The sequence below is a fragment of the Poecilia reticulata genome, chromosome 15, assembly GCF_904066995.2.
Source record: "Poecilia reticulata chromosome 15, P_reticulata-male-v2, whole genome shotgun sequence".
Lineage (NCBI taxonomy): Eukaryota > Metazoa > Chordata > Actinopteri > Cyprinodontiformes > Poeciliidae > Poecilia > Poecilia reticulata.
The window spans coordinates 5,250,789-5,266,361 of record NC_088844.1 but is presented as its reverse complement, the minus strand read 5'-3'; the positions used below and the strand labels follow the sequence as shown (position 1 = coordinate 5,266,361).

At 41.5% G+C, this 15,573-nt stretch overlaps 1 protein-coding gene across 2 annotated transcripts; it reads right to left on the bottom strand.

Moving 5' to 3' along the window:
• Positions 1-1,039: 1,039 nt before the first annotated feature.
• On the bottom strand, positions 1,040-15,005 carry pcca (propionyl-CoA carboxylase subunit alpha). 2 transcript variants are annotated; one of them, XM_008429140.3, is made up of 23 exons: positions 14,833-15,005; positions 13,641-13,703; positions 13,302-13,349; positions 12,835-12,903; positions 12,584-12,697; positions 12,396-12,449; positions 10,907-11,038; positions 10,130-10,166; positions 9,285-9,363; positions 9,060-9,162; positions 8,407-8,501; positions 7,403-7,553; positions 7,029-7,172; positions 6,643-6,717; positions 6,426-6,494; positions 6,268-6,343; positions 5,980-6,193; positions 5,141-5,243; positions 2,667-2,765; positions 2,520-2,573; positions 1,719-1,859; positions 1,341-1,418; positions 1,040-1,234 (listed from the first exon to the last, which is right to left on the bottom strand). In XM_008429140.3, the coding sequence occupies exons 1-23, from the start codon at positions 14,884-14,886 to the stop codon at positions 1,166-1,168; spliced, it is 2,121 nt and encodes a 706-aa protein (XP_008427362.2). In that variant the 5' UTR covers positions 14,887-15,005; the 3' UTR covers positions 1,040-1,165. The 2 variants fall into 2 exon arrangements, with proteins under 2 accessions (XP_008427362.2, XP_008427361.2); XM_008429139.3 differs by having other exon boundaries at positions 13,641-13,718; positions 14,833-15,002.
• Positions 15,006-15,573: the final 568 nt, after the last annotated feature.

Genomic DNA, 15,573 nt, shown 5'->3' with positions numbered 1-15,573 from the left:
AGGTTAATTGGCCTCTCTAAATTCTCCTTATGTGTGTGTGTGTGTGTGTTTGTGTGCTTGTTTGTCCTGTTTGTCTGTCTCTGTGTTGCCCTGCGATGGACTGGCGACCTGTCCAGGGTGACTCCGCCTTTCACCCGATACATTCACTGGAGACAGACACCTGGTTATCCCACTAGGGATAAGCGTGTTATGGATGGAGATTGACTTAAAACAAGCTTCTATATCTTGCTGAAAATATACGTTTTATTTCAACTCTTTTAAAATATTTGCACTAGAAACTTGACCAAAATAGTTGTTTTTGATTGTGTTTTTGCAGTACAGAGAATTTCTTTCCAAAGTAATGTTTTATTCAGTTCACTTTATGTAAAATTTAACACCAATTCACAATAAATGTCATCTCAACCTGTTAAATGAATCTGACACCTAAAGACAAATTGGTACAAATTTAAATCAGATCAATTCAGTTCACTCTTCTAATACAGCTTACAGTGTTTAAACCACAACTTGATGTAAAAGGAAGAGCTAAATGTTACTAAATGTTTTCCAAATGTACATTAGAAAAGTGTGAAGTGTGTTTATATCCTGGCTCTTTCTTGTGTTTGGAACATTTAAAATGGGGGAAAAAAGTTCAAGGTAAGTGAATTTATCTGAAGGTTTGTATTCCCCAACATTATATAAATAACATTTATATTACTTGAATTAAAGGTTGCAGTGTGGAACTGAAAATCATTAAAGCAGAAAGTAAAATTTTTTATCTTATCACCTCTACAAATTCTGCTGTTTCTGGAGGTCATGTGACCTTTTGTCCCCTGCGGGTTCCTGGTTCTTACCAGACTGGGCTCCTCCCACTCCAGGCTCATCATGAGAACAGGTGTTGTTTAGGTTCACAATGTATAAGTTTGTCGCAATATGCTTAGAATCCATATTAAATTTATAATAAACATGTTTTAATCACCATTTGTTTTAATCCATATATTATGTTTAGAATCAATTCTGAATCAATCAGTTTTGGTGATTAAAAAAGGAAATCTGGTCAGAATGTAAGTAAAGAGACTTTAATAAAATCTACCAAAAGCAACAGAAAAATGAACAGCTGATACAGGTTAGTGTCCAACATGGCCCCCTGCTGGTGGACTATGGAACTGTTGATGAGGCCACATGCGTCTCATTCCAGCTCCACCAGTAGGTCTCCTTCCCCCACCGTCTCTCCAGTGTTACAGTGGACACTCTTCACCTGAGGGCAGAGAGGAGTGGCTGATCAAAGGCTCTCCTGCTTTAATTCGGATTCCTGAAACAAACGGACAAGCTTAGCAGAACGCCATGGTGGTTGCTACGGTTACCTTTGCTTGCCTGGCAGCTGTTAAACTGTTCTGCATCTTCATGGCTTCAATCACACAGATCTCCTGACCCTCTGCAACCTACAAAGGGAGCATCCATTAATGCCTGACTGCAGCCTCATCTGTAAAGTGGATTGGCGCGACCCCGAGTCTCTACATTAGATGAGTACTTCTAAAAATGTAAATAATACTGAACATGTTTTCACATTAATGTAACTTGGCAGTAAACAGATTAAAAACAGCTTTGATTTGATAGATAATATAACATTTATCTTTAAGTTTCTAATTATTTCGTCCTCAGGAGTTTAGAGGGTCATATAAATACTTGTGGTGTGCCGGATTCGGCCCTGGGCCTTCAGTTTGACACATTAGAGTCGTTACCGTGTCTCCAGGCTTGACGGACACGGCCACCACTGTTCCGGGCATAGGAGAGCGCAGGATGCTGCTAGTGTCCTCTGACACCTTCTCTGGCATGTAGGAGTCCAGCTCTGCTGCCCGCTGGGACAAAACCCTCAGCTTAAACTGAAGACACAAAACACACACATGCCTAAACACGCACGTGGTTACCAAGTCACACCCGCCTGGCTCAAACGTTTTACATGTGCTATTCTTAGAAACCATTACAAATATTTCCATTAGAGCTGGTGACGTTAATATTACGTAATGCAGATTAATCACATTCCCTGTTTTGACCTGAAAGCTTTTCTCCCATGGAGAGTGAAAAGATAAGCGAGGAGAGTTGGCTGCAAATTGTGCTTTAAGAATCAAGGTCATGGACGTTTGGATGAAACCAAGCCGCTACGTCTACTTACTGTAATGATTAATTATCCTTCCACCGAAAAAATGAGTCATTTCCAACCAAAAGACTTAATTTAAACATTCCAGAATATAAAAACTTGGAAAACTGAGGAGTTTAATTTGAGACAACAAAAAATTTTCTTTAGCATTTTTAGGACAATATGCATTTTTACATTTCAATTTTACAGAGTTAAGAATGGTGATTAATCATTAATCGCAGTGCTATTATGTGTCTAATCTAATTAGGCTCTTTAATAGATTGACAGCACTCATTTCCTGGTTTCTCCAGCTTATTCTGGGCAATTCCTCCACAATCTCCTGTCAGGCATCATGTGTGTTTTCAGAAATGACATCACAAAGCTTCATGCTAGCATGCAGTCTTACCAGTGTACCCATGTACTGCAGAACTATGGTTCCTGAAGCGTCTCTGGACAGACACTACAACACACACACACACACACACCAAATGTCAGCTGAGAAACGGCGTTACATATAACCAGCTTCAGTGAGGTGAAAACTTGGAGGCGTTACCTGGAGCATCCTGTCTGCACCGTTAACAGAGACTGGCAGCAGGGGGGAGGCCAGGTTCCACTGTCCACACACTTCCACCGTCCCTCTATCAGCCTCCACCTGTAAGGTCAGAGGCCACATGTACCAGAACCAACCACTTGTAAAAACAAGTGGTTAATTCACATAAAAATGTGAATTAACATGCAAACGGAACGAAGTTGTACTTTAGCAAAGATGCACCAATCCAATATTAATATCTGCATCAGTCCTGATATTGAAAAAAAAAAAATCTAGATCAGGAAGTGTGACATTGTGCCCGATCCATAAAAGTCTTTTCAGCCTAATTCTATGCTTTGTGCTCTGAGCGACATCATGCTTTATGATTTATTTAGCGTTATATTCAGAACTCCTAATTGCACTTTCTGAATCATTTGAAAGGTTTGCTGCAGCTTAATTTTTACATGGCCTAGGTAGCCAGAATATCATTTTAATCAGTTTCGGTTTCTTTATTATTTATTTTACATTGGCTGTTATTCACCTAATTGCCCTGACTGAGCAAAGTTGTGTTATTTTTACACGTTTGACAAAGCTTGGGAAGCTATTGATGTATTTAAGGTGCTGTCCTGGTGCAGAGTTGTCAAATGAATTAGTAACTTATGATTAGATTTATTCAGTTTTGGGTTTATTTTACTAACCCTCAGATGTTGATATCAGAAGTGGATCGGTGCATCCCTAGATTTAAAGTGTAAAGAGTTTTTGAAAACCTGAGTACAGGTCCTTCTCAAAAAATTAGCATATTGTGATAAAGTTCATTATTTTCCATAATGTAATGATAAAAATTAAACTGTCTTATATTTTAGATTCATTGCACACCAACGGAAATATTTCAGGTCTTTTATTGTTTTAATACTGATGATTTTGGCATACAGCTCATGAAAACCCAAAATCCCTGTCTCAAAAAATTGCATATTTCATCCAACCAATAAAAGAAATGTGCTTCAATACCAAAAAAGTCAACCGTCAAATAATTATGTTCAGTTATGCACTCAATACTTGGTCAGGAATCCTTTTGCAGCCTTCAATGCGGCGTGGCATGGAGGCAATCAGCCTGTGGCACTGCTGAGGTGTTATGGAGCCCAGGATGCTTCGATGGCGGCCTTAAGCTCATCCAGAGTTTTGGGTCTTGCTTCTCTCAACTTTCTCTTCACAATATCCCACAGATTCTCTATGGGGTTCAGGTCAGGAAAGTTGGCAGGGCAATTGGGCACAGTAACACCATGGTCAGTAATACCAGTGGTTTAGGCACTGTGAGCAGGTGCCAGGATGTGTTGAAAAATTTTATCTTCATCTCCATAAAGCTTTTCAGCAGATGGAAGCATGAAGTGCTCCAAAACCTCCTGATAGCTGCTGCATTGACCCTGCCCTTGATAAAACACAGTGGACCAACAGCATCAGCTGACATGGCTCCCCAGACCATCACTGACTGTGGGTACTTGACACTGGACTTCAGGCATTTTGGCATTTCCTTCTCCCCAATCTTCCTCCAGACTCTGGCACCTTGATTTCCGAATGATGTGCAAAATTTGCTATCGTTCGAAAAAAGTACTTTGGACCACTGAGCAACAGTCCAGTGCTGCTTCTCTGTAGCCCAGGTCAGAGGCTTCTGCCGCTGTTTCTGGTTCAAAAGTGGCTTGACCTGGGGAATGCGGCACCTGTAGCCCATTTCCTGCACACGCCTCTGCACGGTGGCTCTGGATGTTTCTACTCCAGACTCAGTCCACTGCTTCTGTAGGTCTCCCAAGGTCTGGAATCGGCCCTTCTCCACAATCTTCCTCAGGGTCCGGTCACCTCTTAGCGTTGTGCAGCGTTTTCTGCCACACTTTTTCCTTCCCACAGACTTTCCACTGAGGGGCCTTGATACAGCACTCTGCAAACAGCCTATTCGTTCAGAAATGTCCTTCTGTGTCTTACCCTCTTGCTTGAGGGCGTCAATGATGGCTTTCTGGACAGCAGTCAGGTCAGCAGTCTTACCCATGATTGCGGTTTTAAGTAATGAACCAGTCTGGGAGTTTTTAAAAGCCTCAGGAATCTTTTGCAGGTGTTTAGAGTTACTTTGTTGATTCAGTTGATTATGTTAACTGATCGTTCAGAGAACCTTTTCATGATATGCTAATTTTTTGAGACAGGGATTTTGGGTTTTCATGAACTGTATGCCAAAATTATCAGTATTAAAACAATAAAAGACCTGAAATATTTCAGTTGGTGTGCAATGAATCAAAAATATATGACAGTTTAATTTTTATCATTACATTATGGAAAATAATGAACTTTATCACAATATGCAAATTATTTGAGAAGGACCTGTATTGTGCATTTGATGTTTCTTCTTCTGTGTGCACCAAATGTCAGAAAATGAGTAAGAACAGCCACTAATTAAACTAAAATAACTAGCATTACACATCAATGTACTGCTGCCTTCTCTATCCAGTACTTACAATGTAAACATCGCCTGACTTGGTGATGTCCACCTGGTGGCGCTCTCCCCCCAGCTCCACACACAACTCCCAGCAACCACTCTCCACAGGAGCCGAGGACACCCTGCAACATGCCACAGCTGAATTATGAATACATGTCATGTAACAGTCTACATCCATCGCTGATCTGATTTTTGATAATTTAGTGCGTGAACAAGCTTATTTGCGTGAGATTTTTTTATTTTTTTCTTATTTAATTTAAACACCACAATTGCGGAATTGCGTTTATTTGACATTAGCAGGATATTGTAGTACTTTCATGTATCTGCTTATGCCTGCATTATTTCCCAAACTGGCTAGACCGATCTGAGTTTAAGTGTGTTACTATGCATTTACCTCGTTAACGGAATTCTGCATGCAGTTATGTGTTCCAGGGGGAATGTTTTTTGTGTTAGTTCTTGATGCTTGCGGACTCTGGTGTGAACGTGTAAAGTTCGTCTGCATCGGCGTTAGAGCACATAAACCATCCAGCTGTACTCCTGTTTGGTTATCTTCATTAAAGGAAGATTAACACTATTCCCTTCTGGAGTGGTTATTATCCCGCACCTTTACAACGTGGCCCCCGTTAACAATATAAAAGATTTACACACTTTTGTAATGGAAACTTCTGTCATCAAATGTTGAGAGGGGCAGAAGACACTAAAGTACTTGTGCACAAAACGATGCTAAAAAAAAAACCCTGTTTATTGACCCAGTTTCATATTTCCAGCTCACAGATTCCCTCTGGTTCTGATTCAGGTGTAAACCCAGAAGCCCATGTCAGACTGCAGCTAGCATGTAGCATGTGTAGCCATGGTTACCTGAGTGGACCCACAATGTTACGTGAGCGGAGCTGAGCAGTAATGTACAGAGCTGTCGCTGAGGCCAGCAGTTCCCTGCGGCTCTCTGTGTCCAGCTGGTGACCTTTGAACCCGTCAGGGTAGACCTCAGGCAGGAAGTTTGTGCTGATGTCACCGGAGATGAACCGAGGGTGCGTGATGATCTCCCTCAGCAGAGGGACGTTGTGGGTTACACCTGAGCACACCAGACCAGAGGTGTTTAATGGAGCAGACCGGCCCAGATGCTGCTGTTGCCACTGCCGAATCTACCTCTGATCACGTAGTGGTCCAGAGCGTCCTCCATCCTGGACAGAGCCTCAGCTCGGGTCGACCCGTAGGTGACCAGCTGCAGACACAGAACGGATCAGTTACTGCTCCGCTCCGGAAGATCAATCAGAGGCAATGAGTGTGTTTCCAATATCCGTCACCTTGGAGATCATAGGATCATAGTAGATACTGATGTCACTTCCTTCCTCAATGCCGCTGTCCACCCGAACCTGGTGGAGAACAGAGCCGGTTACTCAACGCTCACACTGAGGAACCAGGAAGTCACAGAGACAGAGGGTCGTCCAGGTAACAAGGAAGTCAGAGACAGAGGGTCGTCCAGGTAACCAGGAAGGTACCCTGACAACAACAGAAACTTACGTTGCTGAGGTCGAGAGGCTCCTGGTACTCAGACAGCCGTCCAATAGAGGGAAGACCAAAGGACTTATAGGGGTCCTACAGGAAAACAGGCAGCAAGATGAACACCTGCTCACCCAGCAGAGCTCAGCAATAGTCCAGTGACTTCAACCAGCAAACTAATAGAGTGGATTCATATACTTAATATGACCAGTTTTATACAGCAACAACATTATGTCTGACTTCTCAAACCAAGCAGGATGTGAGCTTGTCACTGATCTTATGTATAAAGTGTCTTTATTGGAGATTTGATTGGATGTTTTTTATTAATAAACAATATAGTTAGTGGCTATATGAGCCAAACAGCAGCCAGTTCTGTGATGACCTCAGAGGTCCGGAGTGTCACTGACCTCTGCGTAAACACGGCTCTCTATGGCCCAGCCGTTAATGGGGATGTCCTTCTGCTGGTGCTGCAGCCGGTAACCCTTGGCGACCCGGATCATCTGCTCCACCAGGTCCAGACCCGTGATGCACTCAGTAATCGGATGCTCCACCTGAGGTTAAAGGTCAAACAGAGGAAATATCAGGACAACAGAATAGTAGTTGGTAAACATTCACTTTAATATAGCCCAAGAATTACTGAACCACAGGTTAAACTACAAAAGTTTTTCCTCTCAACATTTATTGATCCTCTTTGTTTTTATGTCTGTGGAGCTCAAACGGTGGAGCATTACATGAGCAGATAGAGTGGGGAGCTCCTCCCGCTGGACCGGAGTGGACTTACCTGGAGTCGCGTGTTCATCTCCAGGAAGTAGAAGTTTTTCTGGGAGTCCACCAGGAACTCCACGGTACCAGCAGAGGAATACTTCACAGCCTTGGCCAGCTGCACTGCCTGCTCCCCCATGGCCCGCCGCGTGTCTGGGTCCAGGAAGGTACTGGAGCGGGGAGAAGGACCCGCAGCTTAGGTTCAGCTCAATCATTCAAATTGTATATATATTTAGGATTTAATGTCTTCTGAGGAGCTCTGGAGGTCCAGGAGCACATCGTGGTTCTGCTGTTGCAAACCTCAGTCTGGCTGTTTTTGCTTTTTTTTTTTTTATTGTTCTGTTAAAATTCAGCTCCGGAAAAAAGGAAGAGCCCTCTGCACTGAACCCCACTGAAAACCACCTGGTTATTCCACCAAACTCCGAACTCTTCCTGAGTTAAAACATCAGTATTGTTGTTTCTAAATAAATATGAACGTGTTTTCTTTGCATTATTTGAGGTCTCAAAGCAATGAATCTTCTTCATTTCTCATTTTCTACAAATAGAAAATTTTTGCTTGGAATTTCAGAGACATGTCAGTAGTTCATAGAATGCAGTTCATAGAACAATGTTCATTTTACTCAAACATAAACCTATAAGAAGTAAAATCAGAGAAACTGATCATTTTAAGTGGTCTCTTAATTTTTTCCAGAGCTATGCGTCTCCAAATTATATTTGGAGTCTAATGTAAGGATAATAGTTACATACATCCTATGAAAATATCTATATTTCAGCCATGTTTCTGTCTTCCATTCAGCTGTGAGTGTTGCCATGTCCAGGTTACACAGATAAAGTCAAAAGCCAAAAACACACTGCACATGTTAGGCCTTCTGGCTGGAAATGATTGATTGCAAAAGAGCTGAAGGGATAGAAAGTTGAAGATCCACACAGAAAAATCCAGTGGTTCCTAAATCCTATTTAACTCCAGAACCTGGTGTGAAACAGAACCAGCAGTCCTGGACTCGATGACAGAGGCCCACTGACCTGGGAGCCTCCTCCACCACCTTCTGGTTCCTCCTCTGGATGGAGCACTCCCTCTCATTTAGCCACAGGGCATTACCATGTTTATCAGCCAGCACCTGCAACACAAACACACACACACGGGTGCACACGCACGCACGCACGCACGCACACGTTTTGCTTATTGAACCCATGACCTTTCCAAGCAGTAACCTAATCACAGGTCAACCTGTAGACATCTGAGAGTAGGGATACACCGATCCCCTTTTTTCACTTCCGATACCAAAATTGATATATGAGGTTTGGCGTTATACATGTACAGACCAAAAGTTTGGGCACACCTACTCATTCAATGAGTTTCCTTTATTTTCATGACTATTGACATTGTATATTCACACTGAAGGCATAAAACTATGAATTAACACATGTGGAAATATGTACTAAACAAAAAAGTGTAAAACAACTGAAAATACGCCTTATATTCTAGTTTCTTCAAAGTAGCAACCTTTTGCTGCGATTACTAGTTTGCACACACTCTGCATTCTCTTGATGAGTTTCAAGAGTTAGTCACTAGGCATAACTGACATGAACAGAAGAAAATGAAAAAAAATGAAACCTGTCCAGGTGACAACTCTTATTTTCACCTACTGAACTATGGGAGAGTAATGGCTGCCTACCTGGATCTCTATGTGCCTAGGGTTGTCTATGTACTTCTCAATCAGCAGCCTGTCATCCCCAAAGCTGGACGCTGCTTCCTGGGATGAGAAACGGAAACCTTCCCTGTGAGGCATAACATGCAGCACATCCATAAGTAATTCTAACAACTGCTCATAGCTAAAGTTGACTTGTACTAAAGCACAGTGTGTTTGTTGCCACCGTGCGAGGCGTTCATAGAACCATACCGCGTCTCCTCATTGTTCCAGGCTATCCTCATTCCCTTCCCTCCTCCGCCAGCCGACGCCTTGATCATCACAGGGTAGCCTGCGAACAAAACACGGCAGAACCTGGAACAAAGTCAACCATTCCACTCTCTTTACTCACAGCTGCAGAATATGAAATGTTATGAACTAGTAAATCGCAATTCCAGGTTCTAGAGTGGTTTTTCCTAGGAATGTCTGAAGACACTAAAATATCTAAGATGATTTTTGATCAGCCTGGAATTTCAGCTGAAGCGCCAACATTCCTAGATGGGATTTGGAACTTTGGATTGTTCTACAGACTTAATTCCTGTCTCCTGTTCCACAAACTCCAAACGTGAGAAGAGGACAGTTTGAAGCAGAGGTGTCCAAAGTATGGCAAGATGGCCATTTGTGGCCTTTGAAAGGATTTTGGTCAGAACCAGACCAGAAGTCAAGAATGCTTAACAATTTCTCCAACAAAATAGACAGCAATTGATAATCCAAAAAATTTGGAAATTGTCTCTCTCTTTTAATAAGGTTACTGTTCAAAGCCATTTTTATGTTTTGGATCTTTAATTATATGCATTAAAGATGCATATTATTATTATTATTATTATTATTATTATTATTATTATCTGCAGGACTTTTTAGAAAAACCCTGCAGATAAAACCAAACAAAAAATAAACATCACAAGCCCAATTTTGCATTTTTCATTGAATGAATTTTGCCAGTAGTCAAAATTTGCCGGTTTTGGCCCCCTGGGGCAAAAATTTGGACACCACTGGTTTAAGGAGAGAACCAGAGTCAAATCATGATGAGTCTGTCAGTGAGAACAGGGACGACTCACCGATTTCCTGAGCGATCTTCACAGCTTCCTCTGCAGTCTGTGAAGCAGAGAGAAGTGGGCTTTGGTTAGCAATGAGAAACCAAGGTCAAGGTTCAACTACAGGTAGAGTTCTGACCTAGTCCAGCTTGACCTGAGGGTTCTGATCCATTAACCCAGATTTGCTAAGAGGAAAAGTCTTTAACATCTGCCAACAGCAGCAGGCAGAGCAGACAGATGCGTCATCTGGACAAATATATTGATTTTATATAGTATCAATATTAAATGATAACAAAAACATTAGATATCTTGTTGAGTTTTTAAACAACCTGTTTAACAGTGAAGTTGTTGAGAAGTAAAGATAAAATGCCTCAATGTGATAATTAATTATGCGGTTGCAATGAATTTTGGATGATGAATGCATTCCTGTAAATCATGTACGTTTAGCTTTGACATTGGATGTCAATCATCACATAGTTTGCTTACAGTCTTATAATTAGGACTAATTTTGAATTTCTAATTATTTAGTTACAGAGTGGACCCCTCTGTAATCCTCTGAAATGCCTCTTTATTTTAATGACACAGATTATTAAGAGTCAGAGGAGGATAGAACAAACCTAAAAAACCTGAGGAGAACGCTAGTTCTTGTTTTTATTAGTTAAATCTTTACCTTGGCTTAAAAGACCCAATATAATCTAAAATAATACATAAAAGATGGGTATTATTTTAATACTTTGGGTCTTGTGTCACAGTGGGTGACCTCTGTGTAAAGGTTCTTTTTCACCATTTGTGACCTCCTACCTTGACAACTCCATCAAATCCTGGGATAGTGTTGACCTTGGCAGCCTTAGCAATCAGCTTGCTCTCAATTTTATCTCCCATTGCTTGTATCGCATGAGTGTCTGGGCCGATGAATGTTACACCTTCTGCAGCCTAGCAACAAAAGAAGAAAAACAACAAATATTCACAATAGAAAACTACTGAAAGCACAAAGTGAAAAAAATAGCATCACCTAAATCATCCAATGAATTCTGAAACATCATCCCTTCCTGTGTCATCAGCAAACCTACTGAGTTCAGTCATGTGTCTGCAGAGCAATGAGCAGAGCACTGAGGACGCGTCCTTGAGGAACCTCTAATGTCTGGGTTCCACCGAGTGGAACAGCTGAACACAGAGCAGTATGGACATCATTCGATTATCTCACCGTTTTGAGTGGCACACCCTGCGTTTCAGCAGGGAAGCCAGGTAGAATTAGGTTTGAGAGATCTTGTTTATTTTATACTTTAGAAAATGAACAATGGAGACACAGACTGTATAGTCTGAGTGTGTGTGATTTGGCTTCTAAACGCACCCGATCCCAGTTCTTCTCACTTTGGGTCTCCATGCGCTCATCCATTCTGAACATCCTCATCTTCATTCAGCAACAGCCTCCAGTTTATTTTCCATTTTAGGGAAGTCCACTAACTCTTACCTGTACATAACCACTTAAGTCTGAATCTAAGCACATACTTTTTTTTAAAATGTTTTTTTCTTTTTTGCAGAAAACACAATGCAAATAAATGTTAAAAATGCAACAATGTGCAGAAGTAACTTCTGTTGTCCTTTTTCTTGAAAGGAATGATATGTGTTTTCCAGGAACACAGGGCCATTTTATAGCACAATCAGGTAAGTATATTACCTTCATTTGTTATCAAAAGGCTACATATATCAAATATGACTTCAAAGAAATGTTACGTCCTGATTTAACACCTTGAAACTGGGACTCTTCCTCTTTGAGAAGCTCCTGCTCTTTCTGAAACTCCGCCTTCAGGAAGTCATCACAACATGGCTCCTCTATAAACCTTTAAAAACATTTTTACTAGCATTGCACTGAGTAGCTTGTATAATGAGCTCAGTTGATGCACAGTTCCACCTCATGTTTGCTAATTGGTGCTGGCTAGTCTGAAGGAGCTGAGCAGGGAAGAGCTGCTCTCTGAGAGGGCTGGGAAGCTTGGAGGCAGGGCAAAGTCCAATCAGGCACAACTGAGTGGTTGCCATGGAGATTAAAGAATTTCTCAAACATGCATGAAAGAATCACAGTAACACTCCAACTATGTTTTTGATGAGGGAATGTCATAATAACATGACAAAAAGCTCAACAAAATTGATTTTACATGATACGGCCACTTTAACCACAGCCTCTTTGTGCATCTAAATAAGAAAAAATTGAATCAGAGAATTTTCAGAGAAAAAAAACTGAAAGTGTGGTTGCCAAGGCACCACAAGATGAATCTCTGTGACTGGAACTCACCAGGCGCTTTGCAAATTCCTTGTTCTCAGAGAGAAATCCATACCCAGGATGAACCTTAAAACAGAAAGAAACACTGTTTAATACTCAGATTCAGTCTGATCATTGAGCCTGAGCTCAGTTTAGACTCGAGCTGTGACTCATGGGGAACACCCATAAACTCAGGAAAGCTGAAGACATGAAAAGCTCACTGCTTGTGCTCCAGTTTGCCTGATGGCCTCCATGATGGCCTCCATGTTCAGGTAGCTCTTCCCAGTAGGAGCAGGGCCAACACACACAGCTTCGTCAGCCATCTTTACATGAACCTGGAGGTACACACCAACAAATGACAAAAACCAAGTCATCATCTGTCAGGGCAGATCTTTGGCTTGCAGAGTCTGAACCAAAATCGAGAGCCACTGTTGCTGATGATGATGACAGAAAAAGAGAGAAGATGACTCACAGCACTGGAGTCTACATCACTGTGAACAGCTACAGTCTGGATGCCCATCTTCTTACATGTCTTCATCACCTGGAGAAAAACAGCAGATGTCCAAACCAGCAAATAGGAAATCTACACACACCAGGGGTATTTAATAGTTTCACTAATTTATCTTCCAAATATTGTTTACCCAGCATACATTTGAAAATTGCTCTCATAATCCACATCAGAAAGGTCTGATAATAAAGTTTAAACATTTGTTTTAACACTGAGACGCCATCAACAGAATACAATCTTCTTCTTCCTCTTGTGCTCGTCTAAGAATAATTCAACATAAAGTTGAGCATAATGTTAATTTCTCCATATCTACACTTTCTGTGATTTACCTGGATGTTGTAAAGCATATTATGGGATGCCCATGTCAGTAAAATATAACCAAGCATGATAGAGAAAGCAGACTAAACATTAAAGTCTATTGTCTCTCTCACCCTGCAGGCTATTTCTCCTCTGTTGGCAATGAGGATCTTCTCAAAGGTCTGGAGAAGAAAAGCAACAAGTCAGTAAATGAACACAGCTAATCTGGGGTCACTTGAACGCAACATCTGCAGCTTTAACCCTTCGCTGCACCTCAGCTTTCTGTCTCAGGTGGTAACAGCTCTATTATCAGCAGCTCTATGTAAAAGTGACCTATGCATAAATGAATATCACAACTAAACATCAAACATCAAAATCCATGTTTTCGTATTGAGAATAAAACCCCAAAACACTTAAGAGTTCCCCCATGTGCTGTCAGAGTGGAACAGAGCAAAGGAAGAATCCCAGCTCACCTTCTCATTGGGACTGGTGGCGGTGGAGTACTGAGGCCTGTGTGTTCCTGCACAGCAGCGGGCCTGGCAAGGCGCAGACTGCAACACACACACACACACACACACACACACACACACACACACACACACACACACACACACACACACACACACACACACACACACACACACACACACACACACACACACACACGGGTTCTAGTTAGAGTGGGTTCCCAGATGATGAAACCCATCCGCTTCACAGAACAGCCCTCCCAGACAATTCTCCTGCTCGGCTCCTTCAGACAAGCATGCAGCAATTAGCAAACACCTGGTGGAACTGCGTATCTGCTGAGCTCATTATATAAGCTACTTCTCAGTGCAAAGCTGGTAAAAATGTTTTTAAACGATTAATAGAGGAGGAATGTACTGATGGCTTCCTGAAAGTGGAGTTTCAGAAAGAGATAAGAGTTTTTAAAGAGACAGCGACACAAAGCACAAGGCCTTTAAGGCACCCAACATGTTTTTGGGTATGAATATGTGCTCCAGAATATGTTTTATTTCACATATTCTTAGAACTGAACCAAGAAATGACAGCATGTCATTACACACTTAAAGTGTATTAAAATATTTTCAAACACATCATGTGGTAGCTTGCTACTGCTAACTTTCCGAGACAAAACTTGGTACATTTCAGAAAATAATTTTAAAATCACTGCCGTGTTCAGCTTTCTTTCCCACCAGACTTGTGTGTGTTTAATACTATTCTCCCCTGTTTCAGCCAGCTGTGGACCAGATGAGCTGCATCCTCTACTGAAACTCGCTTTTCTGCATATTAATAAAACTTGATTATTTCAACAGAAAGAAAGTTCACACTGAATCAAATGAAGATGTCTTCAATTTTCAGTTCAGGTTTTTTTCCCCCTGATTTACAAACACTTTTTTTTTAAATCTAAGCTTTATTCTCGAACAGGCAGGGTTGCTCTGTAAAACTAGCTTCAACATTGAAATGTCCAGATTAATTAGCTGGTGCCAGTGGTCATAATGTTATGCTCATCAGTGTAACGGGCACAACAGCCGCTGCCATCAACTACTGGAGGTTAAAGCGTTAAATCTTTGTGGCGGAACAGCCGGCTGCAGTTCTCTAGGTGCTTACTTCCGGTCGGACTGAGCCTCCACCCCGACTCTGTCAGTCACTTATTGGAAAACTCACCTTCACGGCAAACAGCAGCCTGTCCAGGAACACTGCCTGTCTGTACACCGCCATGTTGCCCAAGTTTCTCTTCTTCTCTGAGCTTTCTCAGAGCCTACATCACTGCCCCCTCCTGGACTGAGCTTCGAAGTGTTCAAACCCGTCCCTCCATCGGCTGTACTCGCTCAGCCGACGGAGGAAAGTCGGGAGACTCTGTACAATAAACTAAATAAACATAACATGGGAAAAGTTTAAGTGAATTATCATGGTATCATTTTTTTTAGGTAAGAAACGTAATTTTTAACAGAGTGTGAACACTTTTGAGGATCAGTGTATCTGTTGGTGAAGCAATAGATACACTGAATGAAAATAGAGCAGAACTAAACAGCCAGACGGAGTTGCTGGCTAGATACAAGTGTAGACTTAATTGATTTTGAAATTTCCTCGTTTTTCATCTAGTGGACAGTTTTCCTTTGCTTCAGTCTATAAACTTTGTTTCCACTTGTTACGGACCAAGTTCCAGCTTGTAAATGTAGACGTCTATCTGAATAAATATATGTACTGCAAAAACACCAGTGATTTAAAGTCAGATAATAGTGAGTGGGCATTTTCAAGATATGAGGATGGTACACTTCTTTTGTCTTGGCCATTAGCTGCAAAATAATCAAACTAATAAGACTCATCCACAGCAGGGAAGATACTGACTGCTCATAATGTCTACATGAACCTCGCTTCAGAATCCCAGACAGACCTTTCAATGTA

Excerpts from the sequence above, each read along its gene's own strand:
- pcca (XM_008429139.3), bottom strand. The coding sequence starts at position 14,886 with ATGGCGGTGTACAGACAGGCAGTGTTCCTGGACAGGCTGCTGTTTGCC. Across the intron at positions 11,039-12,395 it reads AGGAATTTGCAAAGCGCCTG|GCTGCAGAAGGTGTAACATT; the intron begins GTGAGTTCCAGT and ends TTTTGTTGCTAG. Across the intron at positions 10,167-10,906 it reads GATTTGATGGAGTTGTCAAG|ACTGCAGAGGAAGCTGTGAA; the intron begins GTAGGAGGTCAC and ends TCTGCTTCACAG.